General features: G+C 45.9%; 1 protein-coding gene across 1 annotated transcript in view; it reads left to right on the plus strand.

The window, feature by feature from the left end:
• Positions 1-17,364, plus strand: part of UBE2R2 (ubiquitin conjugating enzyme E2 R2) — a 50,640-nt gene extending 33,276 nt beyond the window's left edge. Inside the window, exons 2-5 of the mRNA XM_021380151.1 lie at positions 5,931-6,017; positions 10,162-10,259; positions 14,005-14,139; positions 15,405-17,364. Coding sequence (XP_021235826.1) covers positions 5,931-6,017; positions 10,162-10,259; positions 14,005-14,139; positions 15,405-15,624 — 540 coding nt within the window. The 3' untranslated portion in view covers positions 15,625-17,364. The remainder of the gene's footprint in view (positions 1-5,930; positions 6,018-10,161; positions 10,260-14,004; positions 14,140-15,404) is intronic.

Raw genomic sequence — 18,816 nt, forward strand, 5'->3', positions numbered from 1 at the left:
TTATCCACTGATGCTGTAACTCCATCATAAAGGGCCACCAAATTTGTCAGGCATGACTTGACCTTGGTGAAGGCATGTTGGTTGCCTCCAGTCACCTCATCTTTATTTGCCACGTGCTTTAGAAGGGCCTCCACCAAGATCTGCTCCATGATCTTGCCAGGCACAGAGGTCAGACTGACTGGCCTGTAGTTCCCTGGATTTTCTTTTTTTCCCTTCTTGACAATGGGGGTTATGTTTCCCCTTTTCCAATCAGTGGGAACTTCACCAGTCTGTCGTGACCTTCCAAATATAATGGATAGCAGCTTGGCAACTTCATCCACCAGTGCCCTCAGAACCCGTGGATGGATCTCATCGAGTCCCATGGACTCCTGCACCTTCAGGTTCTTTAGATGGTGGAGATGTGCTCCTACTACCTTAAAAGCACAGTCAATGTCTATATGATGATCTGGTGCTGCTGGGAAGTGATGCCAGAGCTCACAGAATCACAGAATTGCAGAGGTTCGAAGGGACTTCAAGAGATCAAGTCCAAGCTCTGTGCTGAAGCAGTTTTCCTACAATAGATCACACAGGTAGGCATCCAGACAGGTCTCGAATATCTCCGTAGAAGGAGACTCCATAATCTCTCTGGGCAACCTGTTCAGTGCTCTGGCACCCTTACCACTTCCGTACGTTATTATGGAAATTCCCATGTTCAAGTTTTAGGCCATTGCTCCTTGTCCTGTTGCTATGCACCGCCAAGAAGAGCCTGGCCTCATCCATTTGCCTCCAACCTCCCTTTAGACATTTATAAACACTTATCAGATCCCCTCTCAGTCTTCTTTTCCCCAGGCTGAACAGACCCAGGATACAGACCAGGTTGCTCACCAGGGTTTTCCCCAGTTCTACTACAATAAAGTGCTTGGGTCCTAGGTCATAATATCTGGAGCTGAAATAGCAACTCTTGCATTCCTTGTTACCTTTTCCAATAGTAGACCGTGTAATGTGGCTAGCCTTAGTGCTGCTTTTCTGGTTCTGAAGCTGTAGGACATCAGGGCTCTTTAAACCTCACTGATGTGCAGAACAGGCTGCTGACCTCTGCTAAACGTGTTTTCCAGCACATGGTATTTAATACTGCATGCCATAATCCAGGCTTAATATGGAAGAGGAAGATCCACTTGATGAATTGTATAAATACTGGATGTGCTACAAGCAATAAAGAGCATTTTGTGGGATTACATATTAACACTTAACCCCATGGTAGTCTTGTAGTTCCTGCTGTTGTTGGCTCTCTCTGTGTTAAATGCATGGTGCAGGTAGCACTGTGCTGGCTGGAGATGCACAAAATATTTTAAAAATTCAAATGCTTCCTTTGCATCTCAACTCAATGACAGTTTTCAGAAGATGCTCAGTTTAGCTTGTGCTGCGTGTTCATAGTGCTTGTGTTGAGCTGGTGATGTTACAAAATAGAAATTATCTTAACTGGCACTGTCAGAAATGTCAAAAAGCTGCGGTTTCTATTGGCCACCGTAAAAGCTGCTGGCTTTCCAGATGTCACCAAATCAGGTCAGTTGTTGTGATGCTGGTGGCTTTCCAGGAAATGGGTGCTCCCCCTGCTTTCCCCTCCCCCCCCCTTTGCCTTTCTGCAGAGGACAGATAGGATGGATTCACTGTTCCTGCCTTCACTGCCTGAAAATGCAGCATAGGTTTTCTCAGCATGTGAGAAGTAGAAGAAAACAGTGTCAGACAAAAAAAATGTCACACACAGCTGGGCTGGAATAAATACTGGATTTCTGAACAGCTAAGTTAGGAGTGAGTCCTGCTTGTGTTATTGTTCTCCACCAAGAGGGAGATGGTATTAATATGTAAGTGTTGATTCAGTTACGTGGCAAGACCTCTGGAAACTCAAAGTCACTGCACTAGTTATTCATAGTGACTGCATCCGGGCTTACTTCAGCAGTTGTTAGAAACACAGGGTTTGCATTTTCAGTCTGATTACTTCGATATCTAGTAGGCTTTTGTTTTTCTTACATATATAGATTTCACTATGGCTGTGCCTTACCAAATATGGAGTCTGAAGGAAACTTAAACAAATCTGAAGTGTAATCACTACTGACAATGCGAAGGAGCAAGGCAGTAAAATAGGAAACAGCTGAAGTGAGGGTGCTATCAACAATAATCTTAAAATGTTTTGTGGTGTGATTTAGAGGTTGAAGCTCTTGTGGAGTCACAGTAGATGCCTGCAGAGGGCTGAATCTTCTGCCAGTCTCGTCTGTGTGATGTAGCACTAGGGGATTTCATGCATTTCTTTCTAGGGTCTGTAAGCATGACCAATTATAAATTGGGGAAGGAGGAATGGATGAATGATCTTGCTTCTGTCAAGTGCTTTCTGAGGTGTTGAAGAGCCAAGGTGAGAAGGCAGCTGAAATCAGGACACTCAAATAGGATTATGACTGTAGGAGTCAAACACATGGTAAATGCAGTAGTGGCTGTGTACTTAAGGGGGTGCCTGTGGATGGAGATGAGTTAAATCTCAAGTACTAAATTCATTTGTCTGGATACAGACAGGCTGACAAAGAGCAGCTCTGCCACTTTCAGTATGTAGCAATCCTGGCTGAGCTTGCAGGGAACGGGAAGCAGTTTTGAGAGCTCAACTTGAAACTGTAGGGAGAAACCTCATGAGCTACTGCTTAGTTTCAAAAATAAGGTTATTGCCTAATTCAGGCTCATTCTTTTTCCTGTTAATACGTTTAGAATTGGGCTTGCAGTGGAAAAAAAATGACTTGTAATTGTGGCTGTTGCTTTATCTTTGCAAGCAGTCTTGCAGTTTGCCTTGGAAATTCTTGGCTGGCTTAGCCCATCAGAAGCTCAAACAGCATTCAATGAGTATAGAGTAGTGTTACGTAATTTTATGGGATTTTCTTTTACAGAAGAGATGCAGAGTAATTCTCTGGGACTTGTCTGTAATGCTCTGGAAAAACAGCCGGTTTCACTTTTCATCTTCCGAATGGTCTCAGCATGGGGACCTGAAAGTGGCACTTTGCAGGAAAAAATCCCTCTTGTAATGTGGAGTTTCCTACTTCAGTGGCTTGTGGCTCTGAAAATGGGCTTGGTACAGAGGCTTCATTTGCTTTATGCTTCAGTACAGCTTCTCAATGTGCTAAACATACAGGCTAGCTAGAATTGTCTCACAAAGTGGCCCTACAATTCCTCTAAACATAGGGTTGATTACAGGCAAGCTGGGATCTCAGCTGCCTCCGCACGAAGGTGGAAGTTTTCTCATTTCCCTCCATTTGCATTTTCTGCAGCTAGAGCTTGAGGCATTATTCCCATAGCAAAACATCAGCTTTCATTAATTCTGTGATGATTGCTATCGCAGGCAGTCCAATAGCCCTCTTCTATTGCAGAGTTGTGACTGCAGAACAGGATTTAGAAACTGGATGCCATCTCCCGGTGTCCACATTCAGCGTGACTCTGCGATGCACAGAGACCATAAATGCTCCTTGGGCTTGGCTTTTCCAGTGGTCTTCCTGAAATGAAACTCGGATTTAGATGACATGTGAGCAAAAGGTCTGTATTGGCTGGACTAAGGTCTGCTTCCTTAGCCCCCAGCCTTATATGTGGGTTGTGAACATGCCAAGGCTGACACACTACCAGTGAGGTCTTTTTTCAGTCGATTAGGAACTGTACCTGTATGTAAGACACACATACAGCTCCTGCCAAGAGATCTTCTAGCTAGCTCCATCCTGAGTTTTGTTGTCTCTTGTATTTTTAATTTCAGTCCTTGGGCTGTTTCATGTCTTAGATCTCATGAAACTGCACGTAAGCACAGGAGTGGGCTTGGGAAAGCCCCAGTAGTCTGGAGAATTGTGCACCTATGAGATGCAAGCACTTGAGCTGAACTGAACCTGCCCCACCCTTTGTAAATCTTTGCTCCGTTCCCAGTCCTGGGCAGCACGTTCCAGCTGCCTTGCTGCAGCAGGTGCTTGCTTCTACAGCAGCATGGTGACAACAGGCGCTTGCCTGCTCTTCTTGGAGCAGTGCCATTCATGTAACTGACCTTAAACCGTGGGCTAGGATTGTTTAAGAAGATTGCAAATCATTTGGCTGTGAATGTGTCAGGGCAAATTCTTGTGGTGTAAGGGCTTGATACTGCTGTAACATACCCATATGCATTCAGTAGAATGAGAAAAGTGCAGCATGTAAGCCATGTCAGCCATTGAGCTTTTGTCGACAAGTTCTGCTCTTGGCTACCTGGCAGTTTGTCCTGATAAAATTTGGGTTATAGTGCACAGTCATATGCCAACCTGTGAGTAAAACTGCATTCAGCTACTTCGATAGAATCATAGAATCATTTGAGTTGGAAGGGACCCTTAATGGCCATATGTTCCAACTCCCCTGCAATGAGCAGGGACACCTACAGCTCCATCAGGCGCTCAGAGCCCCTGCAGCCTGACCTTGAGGGTCTCCAAGGACGAGGCATTCACCATCTCTCTGGGCAACCTGCTCGGAGCCTCACCACCCTTGTTGTAAAGAACGTCTTCCTTCAGTCCAGTCTAAATCTCCCCTCTTTTAGTTTGAAACCATTTCCCTTTGTCTTATTACAGGAGACCCTGCTAAAGTGTCTGTCCCCTTCTTTCCTGTAGCTCTCCTTTAGATACTGAAAGGCCACTGTCAGTATCCACTCTCCAAGACCTTAGCTGTTCATAATCAAATTTTTTAATGTTTCCGGGACTTTGTTTAAAAAAATCAACAAAACTTCCCATTATCTGTCCTGTGAACAAGATCAGTGACTGCTTCTGGTGTAGGTGGCTACACTGAATCACTGAATCATTGAGGTTGAAAACCATTCAGATCATCTAGTCCAACCATCAACTCATCCCCATCATGCCCACCTAACCATGTCCATCAGTGACACATCTCCATGACTCCACGAGCTCCCTGGGCAGTCTGTGCCAATGCCTCGCCACTCTTTCTGAGTATAAATTTTTCCTGATATCCAGCCTGAAGTGGCAGGGGTTGGGCAGAGGTTCCACTTGTTCCAAGTGTGACTTGCTTGGGGTTTATTTCTTGCATTCTCAATCACAGCTGTGGAGCAGGGGATGGGAGGTACTTCTCTGGAGATCCAGAGCTCCAGGAAGGTTGAACTGTGTCAAGGGAAGGTTTTGGGCTTTGCAGCGCAGAACTTTTCCCTACTGGCTGGCTTTTCTGTCTGTTCTGAATGGCAGCGCAGCACAGAAGTTAATATCCAGCACTGGGTTCTCTGTAGCCTCTGCACAACAGACTCAGCTCTGAGTCTTGTTACACCAGTGTGTGCTGACAACATAGGTATGGAAAGGCAATGTTTGCTGTCCTAGCCCATCAGTATTTGGTTTATTGGTTTGCACAGATTTATTAAACAGACACAAAGAGTATTCAGGCTTGTTTGTTGTGGCAAGAAGTACAGTATTAGAAACCTAGGAAGATGGACTGGTGCCTTTCTCATAAGAAAGGCAAAAACCCTTGGGTCTCAGCTAAGCAAATGTTTAGATCTCTTTTCCCCACAAAAAGATTAGTTTAAAAGTTTTGCACTGGCACATGTGAAACAGATATTCTCACTACAGCACATGTTTTTAGCCTACTTCTGAACCCAGCAAGAAACAATGATATCTTGAGTTCTGTCTTTTTGCATCTATTTTACCCTGCTGAACAACAGCTGTTGGATAGTGCTGCTTGAATTAGGACATGGTAAATAGCCTTTTGGCTTATTTTCAGGACTAACCTTGGGCTGTTAGGGCTCAGGTGTTCAATTTTTTCCTTGTTTACTGTTCTGTTTCTGCTGAAGCTGTAGAGTTGTATTGCGAGTCTGCATGGGCACTGGTGTATAAAATGAACTGTTTTGTGGCCTTGATGGAAATTGTAATGGTAGCTTGTTATCTCCTTTTGACCTAACTAAGATGCTTTACTTTTTCCAGGCTCACATTAAATTTCCTATTGACTATCCATATTCACCACCTACCTTCAGATTCCTGACCAAAATGTGGCACCCCAACATTTATGAGGTAAGGGTTTTGTTTTTTTTTTTTAATAAGTTTTTCACAGGCATGTGAGAAGGTTTTCTAGTTTCTTAAACTTATAAAAATATTGATGGTACTCAGTATCTCTAGCCATAACTGAAGCAGATAGCTGTTGATGTTAAATGCCAGCATCACAGTTGAACAGTTAATTCTAAAACCTGTACGAAATACTGTTCTTGTAGGCAGGGATGGAGCCTTTATTGTACTGGCAACTGCAGTTGGCAGCCTCAGGTGAAGCACTGTACTGTTGAGTGCCAGCAGTTTCAAGGGGTTCTTGGATAAAGATGTCTTACCTTGCTGTGATACATAAGCAACTAGTGGTTGTTGGTGTGCTTTTCATTATCATTTTCAGCATATCCCACAAAATTGTGTGAAGCAACACGATAAAACAGGAAAAAGTCTTCTGCAGCAGCCAGCCTACAAGTGAAGAGGTTTGGACTTGGGGCACTTTGACTGCCGGAGAACTGGAGCTGAGCTGGAGTCCAGCTTCAGAAGTCTTGTGCAGGCTGGTCACCAATTTGAAGCATCCCTTAGATCAGTTAATGCATGGGTCACACTCAAAGGGTAATGCTATGGGCTGATGTATCCGTAACTGGATCATGGTGAGACGAATGGCAGCTTCTGAAGTGGAATATTTTTATATAAATGCTTTTCAGCTAGCAGCACTCCCTAGCTTGAAAGCATTGTCTTTGTGATGCTGAGCATAAGCTGCTTGGAGCAACTTAAAGGGATCGGTGCATTGGTTCAAAACCAACCAGTTTCAGAAAGCTATATTTGAAAGTTGAAGGCCTGTTCTAGATCAAAACATGACTTAAGCTTTTAGAGGCCAGTCAAATTCCTGCTCAACTTTTGAATATTCTAACCAAGTGTCAGCCTGCTAGGACTAGAATACTTTTTGAGGTGCTAAAGGCCTTTCAAAAATGTTCCTGTCACCTTGTCCTCCTGAAGGAGATTCTGCAGGTTTCGTATGGGTCCAAGTAGGAATGTCACTTCTCTTCCTCACTGTGAACAAATGATGGTTCCATTTGATGCCTTGGGCTTGCAAGGCCCTTTGCTAAGAAGTCGCTGCTGCTGGATGTCCGCCCTGGATGAGCGCTCTCCAAATATCACTCTAAGCTTCACTGATCTTTTAGTCATAAATAGCCAAAAGCTCCTCCAAACTTCACTGCAAAACAGGATCATAATTAACTCTAATTACTGGATGCACAAGAAGACTACTGCCGTGTTATGCACAGGGACTTCGTAAAAATCAGTCATCTGATTGTCTGCTGGCTTGAGTTTTGGACCTGACACCAAATCTAACATGTAGCCAAGGATGGCATTTCAGAATCTTTTTCAGTAGCATGGGAGTTTGATCTATAAATAAATTTCCAAAAAAAAAAGTCTTGACACCTGCAGATAATTGCAGAACTGTACCGTAGTTGTTTCTGAATCCAGACATTCTCATGCAGGAGGTGAGTGGGAAATGGTTACCAAAATGGTACATACAAAATGAATCTTGGAAGGACCTCTCCCAGTGCCAGTAGGAAAGCTGAAAAATTGGCTCTAGAAAAAGCTGAAGGTAGGAGGAGAAACTAGCCCAAAACCTGATGGGTGTTCTTTGGGGTTACTCTTCAAGTACTCCTGCACTCATCTTTGTTCTTTATGTTCGCAGCAGTATTTCTTGGAGGTGAGGGAATCTGAAACAGCTTGCAGGCTGTTTTGGAAACAGCGTATAAGCACTGAAGATGAGGCACTGGGATAACTCCAAATGAAACTGAGAATAAATCAGCAAAGGGCTTGAGGTTTGAGGGTTTGTCAGGAGGGAAAAAAACATCTTTCAGTGTAGTGGAGATGAAAGAAAGTAACAGTTTGCAGAATCTGCTGGTGAGACCAGATGGAGAGGTTGAGGCTGACGTTCCAGTTGTGAACAAAGACTTCAGTAACTTACGTGTTTTCCTCATCCCATTTGCTTGGTCATCTATTTGAATTTCATTAGAACTACATGTAGCTGTAGGTTTTTATTTTTGAGGTAACAACCTTTTCATTCCGTCATAATAGATGTATAGGCTCTTCCTCTGGCAGACAGAAACAAGGAAATTGATACATTTATCTTTCAAAACCGTATATAGCATGACTACACTACCTACTTGACTACACTTACGCCTGGATCCTTGTGCTGACTTCATCAGATCCCACCACACTTGTGCTCCTCCAGACTCAACCTTGCCCTGTTTGAGGTCTCAAACATGTAACACTGACTGTAACAAAAGAGAAGAATCCTTGCTTCCCTCTTTATTTTCATACTGCAAGTATTTGTTGGCCCAGATGCCGCTTAATCTGATGATATGAGAGACTTCCCACAAGTGCTGCAGCTCTCTCTCCTGGTCAGCAACACTTTCTCCAGGTCAACATCACTAAATTTTCCTGGGAAATGTTTAAAGGAGAACCTTTGTAAACAAGAGGAAATTTGGAATAAAGCCAGATGAGAACATAAACATTACTTAACTTGACTAAGGTTAATTTCACCTTAAAGTGATAATAAAAATATTTATAGATCGCACAAGTCTTTCGAGATCCAGAAAGAGAAACTGCCTTGTTATGACAAACTGTTCCAGCAACATAAACTTGGGTATTCAGCAGCTCCAGGTGCTACTTTGCTTTCTGTAGTAATGTTCTTGATGAAAAGCTGCTTCAGGCTGATGACAGCTCGCTAAATTAGTATACCTGGCAGGTTCAGTGAGTAGATGAATTCTGGATACCGATCACAAGTTTGCAGTGTTGAAGTAGGATCTCATTTGACTATGAAACAGAAGTCATTGTTTCAGCTTACCATGACGAACATTTGGGGAGGCTGTTCAGGTGAGCTGCTGCTATCTGTAGCCATGATCACTGGCTGGAGCTCAAAGGCACGGATGCTATCACTGTGAGCAGTGCTGCTTTGTGCTCCAGCTCCCGTGGGCAAAACAGTGCTGGAGAGTCCTCAGGATGCAGCCAAGACCTAGCACTCAGGGAACTGCCCTACCAGTTCTAAGTCTCGAGCCAACCTCATCTACAGTTTGTCTTGTTGGTATGATCAACTCATTAGGTCAGAGTGGCAAGGGGACAGCATGAACGCTGCCTGTCAGCCTGAGCTGTGCCACCTGAAGGCATAGGATGCCTCTGAGAGCTCATGAATAATCTCATAACTGGCTGCAAGAGGCAGTAAGCCAGCAGAGCTTGGAGGCAATGCCTTGGCTGGACACGGGCCCATCTGTAGCTTCCCTCCAGCCTGCACAAAGACACTGGGACCCTACGGACCCCTGGTGTCAGCTTTGCTGGGGAACATCAGCTGTGATGGATATTGCTGCAGTACTTGTATGAAGTAATCATGTCAGGGTGCTGCTGCAAACAGAGGATTGGTTTTACAGGCTTCTTAAAGCATTTATAAATCGTAGGCACTATGAAACTTCAAATCTGTATTCAGGCTATAGGACTGGTGAGTTAAACACGGGTTGAGGATTATGTGGCTGTATGGCTTCTATATGCTTCCAAAATATCCTTCCTCTTGCATGCTGGAAGGGATTTTCAGTGAAACCTTCAGGGAGCATCTCCTGCTTTTTCACCTGATATTTCAAACAGCTCTGTCATCAGGGAGTAGCATATGCCTGCCTTGCACCATCTGTTCAATTTGCGTACATCCCACAGAAGCATTGTTTTGATACCTGAACTGGGATAGAGTGCTAAATACTTGGATTTAAAGATTCCTGTTGCTAACTCGGTCGTCACTGGGGGAAAAAAGACATGGGGACACGGGGTCTCATGTGACTAATGTTCATTTCTGTTACTGTGGTAGTATATGCTATCTAGAGACTAATATGATTTCATTAGCTACTACTGTTCTTGTTTGATTTGCTACATTCTCTTAAAACTCTTGGCCTCAGATTGTTTTTTATCAATTTGCAGACAAGCTCTAAGCAAGAGAAGCTTTTGAACATATTAATACAGTAGACCCAGGAAGAATTGAGAACTGTTTGCAGTCCCTGCATGGTTTTTACTGTCATTTGGGATGTTCATATCAACAAGGTTTCTGCTCAAATATAGCCAGAGTTTGAATTAAGTCTTCAGACCATTAGCCAGGCTGTTCTCACCTTTCATTTCTGTCTTCCAGAATGGAGATGTATGTATTTCAATTCTTCACCCACCTGTAGATGATCCACAAAGTGGAGAGCTGCCATCTGAGAGGTGGAACCCTACCCAAAATGTCAGGTAACAGTGGGAAGTAGTGATGCACAAAGCTGACCTCGAAGTCCTGTCATCTGTCTTCTAAACTAAAGCCTGTGTTGGGAAAATGCTTGGAAGGGAATTTAAGATTTAGGGGGGTTTTCAGGGCTCAGACCAGGTAGGAACCAGACTTAGCAAGCTGTCTGAAAACAGTAGATACTGTGTATCCTGATGCTCAGTTAACAGTGTAGAGCCTTCTGCGCTCTTCACAGGATTTCGTGTTCTTAAAGGAGACACTTCCAAACTCTGCTAAGGGACCACTCATTGAGAATGACATCTTTTAGTAGTCAGGTCTGGTAGCACTAACTTTGTGCATAATCCTACCTATGGTGTACCTTATAGTACAGGCCCATGTCTCTGTCCTGTAGTGTGGTGTCTTGAGCAGTTAGCTAGGTGTTTCTCTTGGTACCAAAAAGAAAGGATCATTAAGTACCAGAGGCATTCAAGGCTAACATGTCCATTTTTTAAAATGTAACTGGGTTTCATTCTAACTCTAAGACAGTGCCAATGAAGAACTGACAAAACAAATATCAAATAACAAACCACTGACCTGTGAAGCAGTAGTGATGTAGTGGAAAATCCTTGAACTCAGGTACTTCTGTTCCAGCTATTTGATGTGATTCATTATCCAAATAGAGTTGAAATAATTGCCCCTAATTTTTCCCATATCATATGAGAATTACACTTGTTTTCAGAGTGATTTATTAGATGTTGGTTCCTTAACTTTAAAACTCGTTTTAGTTGGTAGATCCAGCCAAAGGATCTCAGTCCCTGTGAGGGAATGCAGCAGTTTGAAAAGGGTTGTCTGAGAGTTTGGCTCTGCTTTTATCTAACTTAGCTTCATTAAATTCATTTGAAAAGAGCCTTTGTCAAAGCAAAGATGTACCAAGGAGGGTTTATTGGATTTTTGACCCTTGGAATGGGTTTGTAACACACACTGCAGAGTGCTGAACTAGAACTAAGGTGTCAGGAAACTAGGAGATGTTAACAGTCAGCAAATTATAACAGCTGATGTTCCCTGCTGGAGCACACTACTTCAAGGTTAAAAAGGCTGAAGCGAAATGGTGCGTTTTAGCTGTGTGAAGTTGTGAAGGTCAAGGTAAATGTTATCCAATCTGTCTGAAGTACAAGTCAGTATGAAGCAACCTCTCAAAAGTTCTACTTCAGATTTGTTTTTAATTTTCTTTTAAATAGCTTTTAAAATGTGTGTCCCTGAGCTACGTTCAGTTGTTCCTCTGCTCACGTGGCTGTTAAACTGTTTGTTCATATATGTGACGTGGTTATCTCCTCCAGTTGTGATGACTAGATGACAAGCCTCAACTCATAGCTAAGAAACAGATTAAGGCATTCATTATTTAGGTCACACACACATTTTGACTATTTCATCCTATGCAACACAAAACATGACATGAGACTTAGGCTAGTTCTGACTGCTGCTTTTTCTTACTATGATGCAGTTTTGCGCGCTTATCCTCCCAGAACTCGTAGGCTTACGGAGAAAACATGCTTTCTGGGGAGAAAACATTCCTCAGGTGCATCAGCAAGTGGGAACAAAATTTGTCCTTAACTGCTACCCCACTGCCAGCATCACCCACTGGGCTAAGTGCTGCATGCAGACCTTCCTGCTGGGGTCCAATCTGGCTCTGCAAGGCTCTGGAGTCTGTCAGATTGGAGGCAGCAGGACTGGAAGTGAATGAGGGGAGCATGTTTGTGTGTAATGAGCTGTGTTCATAGCTCAGGGCTTCTCTTCATTTTCTCTTCAATAGTGCTGAGTATTGGCAGCTCACTACAGATTACCATGCTTGAGGTGTCTGTGGTGGGGGGGTTATCATTCTTACCTTGAGAGCGCCTGTGCTCCCACCTCTAAAGGTGTCAAGCATAATTGTGTTTTAAGCACGATAACTACGGACTTTCCTATCACTCACAGCTGGATGAGTCAGCTGTAAGTAAATGCAGCAAAAGTCCAGCAAGATGTTAAGGAGTGCAGCTGTGACCTGTGTGGCAGATAGTGCTGTTCCTTCTCATGTCTAATGGGCCATAAAGCTGAGGAAGTGGTGGCAGGACTTGGGAGTGGAGGATCTTCGATCATATTAGTTGCCCTTCTCAGTGTCTCCCCTGAATCTACTGTGCCCTTTGAGGTGTCCAGCCCACAGTATTTATCATCAGCATGTGCACTCAGCACAGTGTTCAAGGTGCTGGTGCTTCCATGTCTTGTGAAGACTGGTGATGCCCTGCCTTGCTGTTCTTTGCTTCCTGAGGATGCTAGTTCCTGTTGGCTTTTTCAGCTGCCTTACTGTACACTGAGCTGATTGCGGAAACTATCCAGACATTACTGGAGAATAAGAATGTGCTATACATACCTCTAACAATGGCTCTGACAAAAATCCAGGTGCTAACTCCTCTCCTACCTGGGCCTTCCCCAGGCTGTACTCACTCTGCAGTAAAACCACTGCTGGAGCTGACCTGGCTTCACAGCCTTCCTGCTAGGAATCAAGGGCTTTTAGATAAATCCTTGAGACGAAGTGGAAGATTCTTCTGCCCATCATTCCAGCCTGGCCAAACAGTTTTTTCCAGAACTGTCATTCTCTTCCTACTGAATTATATCTTTTGGAAAGCAGTGTGCAGAAGACTCTTGGTAGCTGTGCTGAGCAGTCTGGCCAGACATAAGTATTTAGTTTCAAAAACCTTTCAAGGAGCAGAGCATCCAAATGACTGAGCACTTCCTGGAATTGTATCCCTGTTACGATCTGCTAGATGTGCTCAGCATGCAGTGCTCTGAGTGTACCTCTAAATCACTGTGAGTACAGTGGGGGCTGAGTCTCCTTCATCGAGTTCTGCAGAGCAGTTGCTGTGTTCTGCTGTATTTCAAGACAAGTAATATGTCTCCATTCTTTCCTACAAGTGGCAGTGGGGCCGGTGCAGAGAGCCATAGGAAATGCAGGGGCTGGGTGAGAGGTGGTGCATGCGGAGCAGTGTGCCCAGTTAGCTCTGTGCTGTGGACAGAAATCCAGGAGAGCTCTGTGCTAGGGTTATGGAACTGGCTCGTGCTGGTGTTGCTGAGGTGTTGCAGCTGAATCCAGCTGGGTGCTTGGTGGTTTGCCTGGGTGTTAGAAGAAAACATCTGCATTGCCTTCCCACTGCTGTGCTTGCTGCCACAGCAGCTCTGGAGGTGCCTGTGTGGAGGAGAGGTGATGCCTGGCTCCAGCCTCTCAGTAGGGCAGGGAGGCCTGGCTGTAGGGCTTTGGGTCACAGCAGGATGGGAAGAGAGCCCGGCATTCGGCTGGGAAGCTGAATGTCACCAGGAGCAGGCTCCAGCCCCGCATCATCCATGGGCAGTGTGATGGATGAGCTGAAATCTGGCCCGATCTGAGCTCTGCTGGCCACCTCCGTCACAGACGTGTGAACAAAAGAGATGGGCCAGGTGCCAGAGCGTGCTTAACTTTGTACTTCCTCTCCACACTGGTTCTCTTCTAGCTAGAATATGAGCTCTTGGGTCAGGTGGTGAAGGAAAGACCTTGGCAGCTCAGCCTGGGGAAATGCTTGGGCATGGCAGCTCAAGTCCATAAGTACCTGCTTTCCCTTCAGCTGATGTTCACCATCCTTAGGTTAAGTTTTGACTTCAAACAATACATTTTGATGCTTTTCTGATGCATCACCTAAAGAAGTTGCCAGCACCCAGAATCCATGAGTGCTTTTGCTCTGACCCTGCTGTTGTGGTTGCCTTTTTCAGGACTATCTTACTGAGTGTAATCTCTTTGCTTAATGAGCCCAACACATTCTCTCCTGCCAATGTGGATGCATCAGTCATGTTCAGAAAATGGAGGGACAGTAAAGGAAAAGACAAGGAGTATGCTGAGATCATAAGGTAAGTTGTGCAGCATGTGATGCTGTGCTACTCGCCTCCTGCTCCAAATCCTACAGAACAGACTGTTTGCAGAACTTGCTGAGACCAGCTCCTCTGTGGCTAATGCTTTAGAAATGAATTTTACAGTCTTATTCCAAGCCCAGTTTTCCAGTCTGTAGGTTTTTCAGCACAGAATAGGTGCAGGCTTCTGGAGCAGAAGGACCAGTCTGATCTGTCTTTGAATTGTTTTTTTTTTCACATTAATCTGGCGTGGTGCACTGCAAAACCTATTGGTGAAACCCCAGTCGAAGTCCACGCTTGCCTTTGAGCACCGCCTGTCTTGCTTGGGATGTAATTGAAACTGACTGCATCCTACTAATTCTGTGCTTAGTGCACTCATGAATCATAATCTTGTCCCTCCAATGTGAAGGAATATCAGCAGGATTTGGCAAATGTTTGCAAAGCGTGGAGTTTGTTTAGCTTGAAGCATTGTTCAGTCTTGACTGTCCTTTGCTCAGAAGTTCATGGTTCATCAGGTGCTGTGGGAAGACAACACAACTTGAATCGAGGTGGCTTGGAAGCACAGGTGAGCAGCCCCTGCTGCAGCCCCTGCTGCTGCACTGCAAAACAAGACACCCAATGCGTCTGCATTGGCTCAGCTAGCTGGGGCTGGATATGGGTTGGAGCTAAGCAGGATGGCTGCTGGCCTGACCTGAGCGAGGAGACCGGCTGGAGTCTCAGTTCCTGCCAGCCCTATTGGCTTCAGCAGAACTAGGAGCGCTCCCTCCAGGAGCAGGCAGGAGGGAGCAGCCTGACCCATCCATCCTGGGCTGGCAGAGCACCCCGATATCGGCGTGCATCCGTGCTCCTGCTGCTCTCACTGTATCATGAGAGCTGAGAGGTGCCAAATGCTTTTGGAAATCCCAGTTTTGAGCATACTGGGATGGTCTTCAGTGGTGGAGGAGGCTGTGGACAGCATCTCGGAAACCACCTCAGTAAATCGTCTTAGGGAATCCCACAACAGCTCTTGTGCAGCGAGACAGTCAATGTAGTAAGACTTACTCTGAGCTTTGGCAAGCCTCTAGCACAGAATCCTGTAGAATAACTGACTTTGTATGTTGCCGGAGGGGCGCATGCCGCAAACAGACTTGGGGTGCTCCCAGACACAGGGCTATGGGAACTCGATCTGTTGCTGTTGGCAGTGCCTCAACTGGCTGCGGGCTGCAGATGGGGTGCTGGGAGGTAGAGGACCCCGCAACCGCTCACCCTGCTCTGTCCTCCCCAAGGAAACAGGTGTTGGCTACCAAAGCTGAGGCGGAGAAGGATGGCGTGAAGGTCCCCACTACGCTGGCAGAGTACTGCATCAAAACTAAAGTGCCTTCCAATGACAACAGTTCGGATTTGCTTTACGACGACTTGTATGACGACGACATTGACGATGAAGACGAGGAGGAGGAGGACGCCGACTGTTACGATGACGATGATTCTGGCAACGAGGAGTCGTGACCTGCTCCCTCTGTGCCCCTGTACTGCCCTGCCAACTCAGGCCTGAAGGGAGCAGCGGTAACCTAGCAGCAGTCCAGCAAAAAAGTGTGGGGGGGGGATCAAAAAACTTTTGTCTCCTGCTGTCTCCTGTTGTATGGATCTGTTTGCTCCTTTTTTATGGACCTCTTAGAGACCCTCCGCAGAATGTCTGAATTCTTGCATTCTTAACCCTTTCATCACTGTATTACGATTTCTTTTTGAAAAAGAAAATCCCCTTTTCACTTCTCTACGAAACGCTCACAGCGAAAAAGGTTTGCTCGCGTTTAGGTTCTTGAATTCAATACAGTCTTGCATTGAGGTGTTTAATGTATTTAAAGCTGGAACAAACACATTGGAAGCTGTGTTTTTGGGAGCTCAAGTGCTGCATTTACTGGGAAGAAAAAAATCCACACAAAGCAAATTGCCAAGGTTCAGCTGCTCCATTTACAGTAATAGCGTGTGTACATTCGTATAGCCTTGTGGTGGTGGCTTTTCCTTTATAAGGTGGGGGGCGGAGAGTGTAAAGCTACTGTGTGTTGAGCTTGATGGGATGTTACTGAAAGGTACAGTATTCCTTTTCAGCCTGCTCACGATAAGAAAGAGGTGGCTTGTGGTATGAACCCTAAAATAAACACTTAACACTTCACGTCTGTACAACTGAGCCCTGGATTGCTATTTACTTCTTGTTTCCAGATTAAGTTAGGGTTAGAAAGAAAGTCCAGTTTAGCCATGCTGCTGCCAGAAACCTGCAGCCGGTGCTTATCCCAAAAATGTCTTTGGCAGGGGGGAGAGGCTGATGGCCACCTATCCCAGTGCTCGCTTGCAGCCCTGCTTCTTGCAACCCAAATCCCATGCTGGCCCGAGCCTTTTCCCTCTTGCTTGTGTAGAGCAATGCTGTGCTGCTGTGGGCTCCAGGGGCAGGCAGAAGGGCAGACTCCTGCATGTCCCTGTGAGCTGTCAGCCCAGCTTGCAGCCCTCTTGGGCAGGGGATCCTACACACTGTCTTCTGCAGCACCCTCCTGTTCGATCCCTCCACCCCGTGACCCCTTTGCCACGTGCTCTTGTTTGGCTGTGGTGTATTGGCCTGAACTGACCCTTAGTGTGGTGTTCACCCTCCCTCCTGCCTTCTCCCCTCCACCCCAGTAGAGCAGACTCCCTGCTGAGACCGCCAGGCTCCAGCACTGGTTGTGTGGTTGTGCCCTTTGTTTGCCACAGTTTCTCGATGGTACGGCACCAGCTGCAGCGTGGCAGCGGGAGCCAGCCTGGTCCTGGGTCTGGATGCATCCCTGGGGCAGGCTGAGGGCAGCAGGTGCGGAGCGGAATGCCTGCAGCAACGTGCATAGGGACAGCAAAGCTGTTTGCAGGGCGCTGCAGCTGGGCAGGGCTGGAGGCTGGTGGCACCTGGTCCCTGCTCTGCTCATCCGCCCGCCAGCGCCATGTGCCTGCATCCTGCCCACAGCTTCCAGCGGGGCCTGGGGTGCTGCGGCGATGCTGGCCCAGTTCAAAATGAGGATACTGCATCTTTCAGGAGCTCCCTTGTACTTTTGACCGTCTTCACTGTATACTCTCCAGTGACTTGTATTTTCAAGCTCGGTGTTGTAAGATGCATTATCATGATTCTTCTGTTACCCTTTTTTAAAGACAAAAAAAAAGGAAAAAAAAGAAAAAAGGAAAAAAAAAACAAACCTATTTTGAGAGCTCCTGCATTAACCAGAGTAATTTCTCTTCCCACTGTCCCCTGCAGTGTCATTGCTTGTTGACTTGCTGGTTTCCTTTTTTAGAGATGCAAACTGAAGTATGAGTTTTTTTGAAACTATTTAAGAGATTGAGGAAAAATGTTTACCTGAGCTGTGTTCTGGTTTTTCTTAACCCCCTCCCCGTCTCAGCCCGTGTTAGCGTTTACATTTGCAACCACAGCCCCTTCAGATGCAGTTTTCACCCATTCTGAAACCAGCAGGGTACACTAGGGTTCTTAGTAGTTTTCTTAGCTGAAATCCCAGATGTTTTCCTTTTTTTTTTTCTTCAATATAATTTACCAGAGAGAATTAACTGATGCATTTTTGTGTTGTCTTCCCCTTCAGTAGTTATATTTTGTCTTTTCTGCACATCTGTCTACTAATAAAAAATGTGAAATGAAAATACCCCTGTACCGTCACATCGCTGTTACTTGAGCTGTTCTGTTTGCACGGGTTTACTTCAAGCTTTGAGTCACTGCCACTGTGCTCTGTGTTGGGCTTCTCTACGCCGCGCATACGGGCACGGGTAAGGGGTACAAGAACATCTGGCCTGCTGTTTGTGAGCAGCAGAACGAAATGCTGCAGAGGAGAACAGTCTTCCCAGAACCAAAGCAAAGGGAGAGAGCAAGCTGCAGGATGAGTTGTGGGCTCAAACGGCTGCGGTGGGAAGCAGGAGTGGGGCAGAGCACACTGCAGCAGTGCAGGGCAGGGCAGGGGGCATTGGGCTGCGGCCGAGCAGGGACTCTGAACTCCTGCAGCAGCACTGGGTTGGGGCTGAATTCCCGGAGAGGCTGGTGCAGGGGCTGGGGCTGCACCCCGTCCCCATCCGGCGGGAGGTGGGGCAATAAATGCGGCACAAATCCGGGCACATCGGGTGCTGCCACCCGCAGCTTTTTTCCCATCGCTGGTGGCCACGTGCAAACAGTGCAAAGCAGTGATGTGTGCAAAGTGATGCCTCCTATTTATTTCCATGGAAACTACAACAGATAGCGCACAGTAACACTGTTTGATAAAGCAATTTCTCAGATACGAAACACAGCATGCAATTTTTCAACAATAGTCATCACCATGAGCTCTGCATTTTTGACAGAGATGACCAAGAGCCAGCATGCTGTGCTTGTAGAAATCTGCACCAGCAGAAGCGACCTTTGTCACTGCTGAAACGCACCACAGCCTCGCTGTGCTCGCATCCACCAATTGCTCTCCATAAACGTTCAGCAAGCATCAATGAATGTCAGTGGGTGCCTTATTATTATTATTATCTAGATAGGCTGAGCATTGCACCCAGGTGAACCTCCTGAGGTTCAACAAATCCAAGTGCAAGGTGTTGCACCTGGGTTGTGGCAACCCCCACTGCCAGTACGAGCTGGGAGATGCAGGGATAGAGCACAGCCCTGCCAAAAAGGACCTGGGGGTACTGGTGGAACTGGTGGATGGC

The sequence above is a fragment of the Numida meleagris genome, chromosome Z, assembly GCF_002078875.1.
Source record: "Numida meleagris isolate 19003 breed g44 Domestic line chromosome Z, NumMel1.0, whole genome shotgun sequence".
NCBI lineage: Eukaryota > Metazoa > Chordata > Aves > Galliformes > Numididae > Numida > Numida meleagris.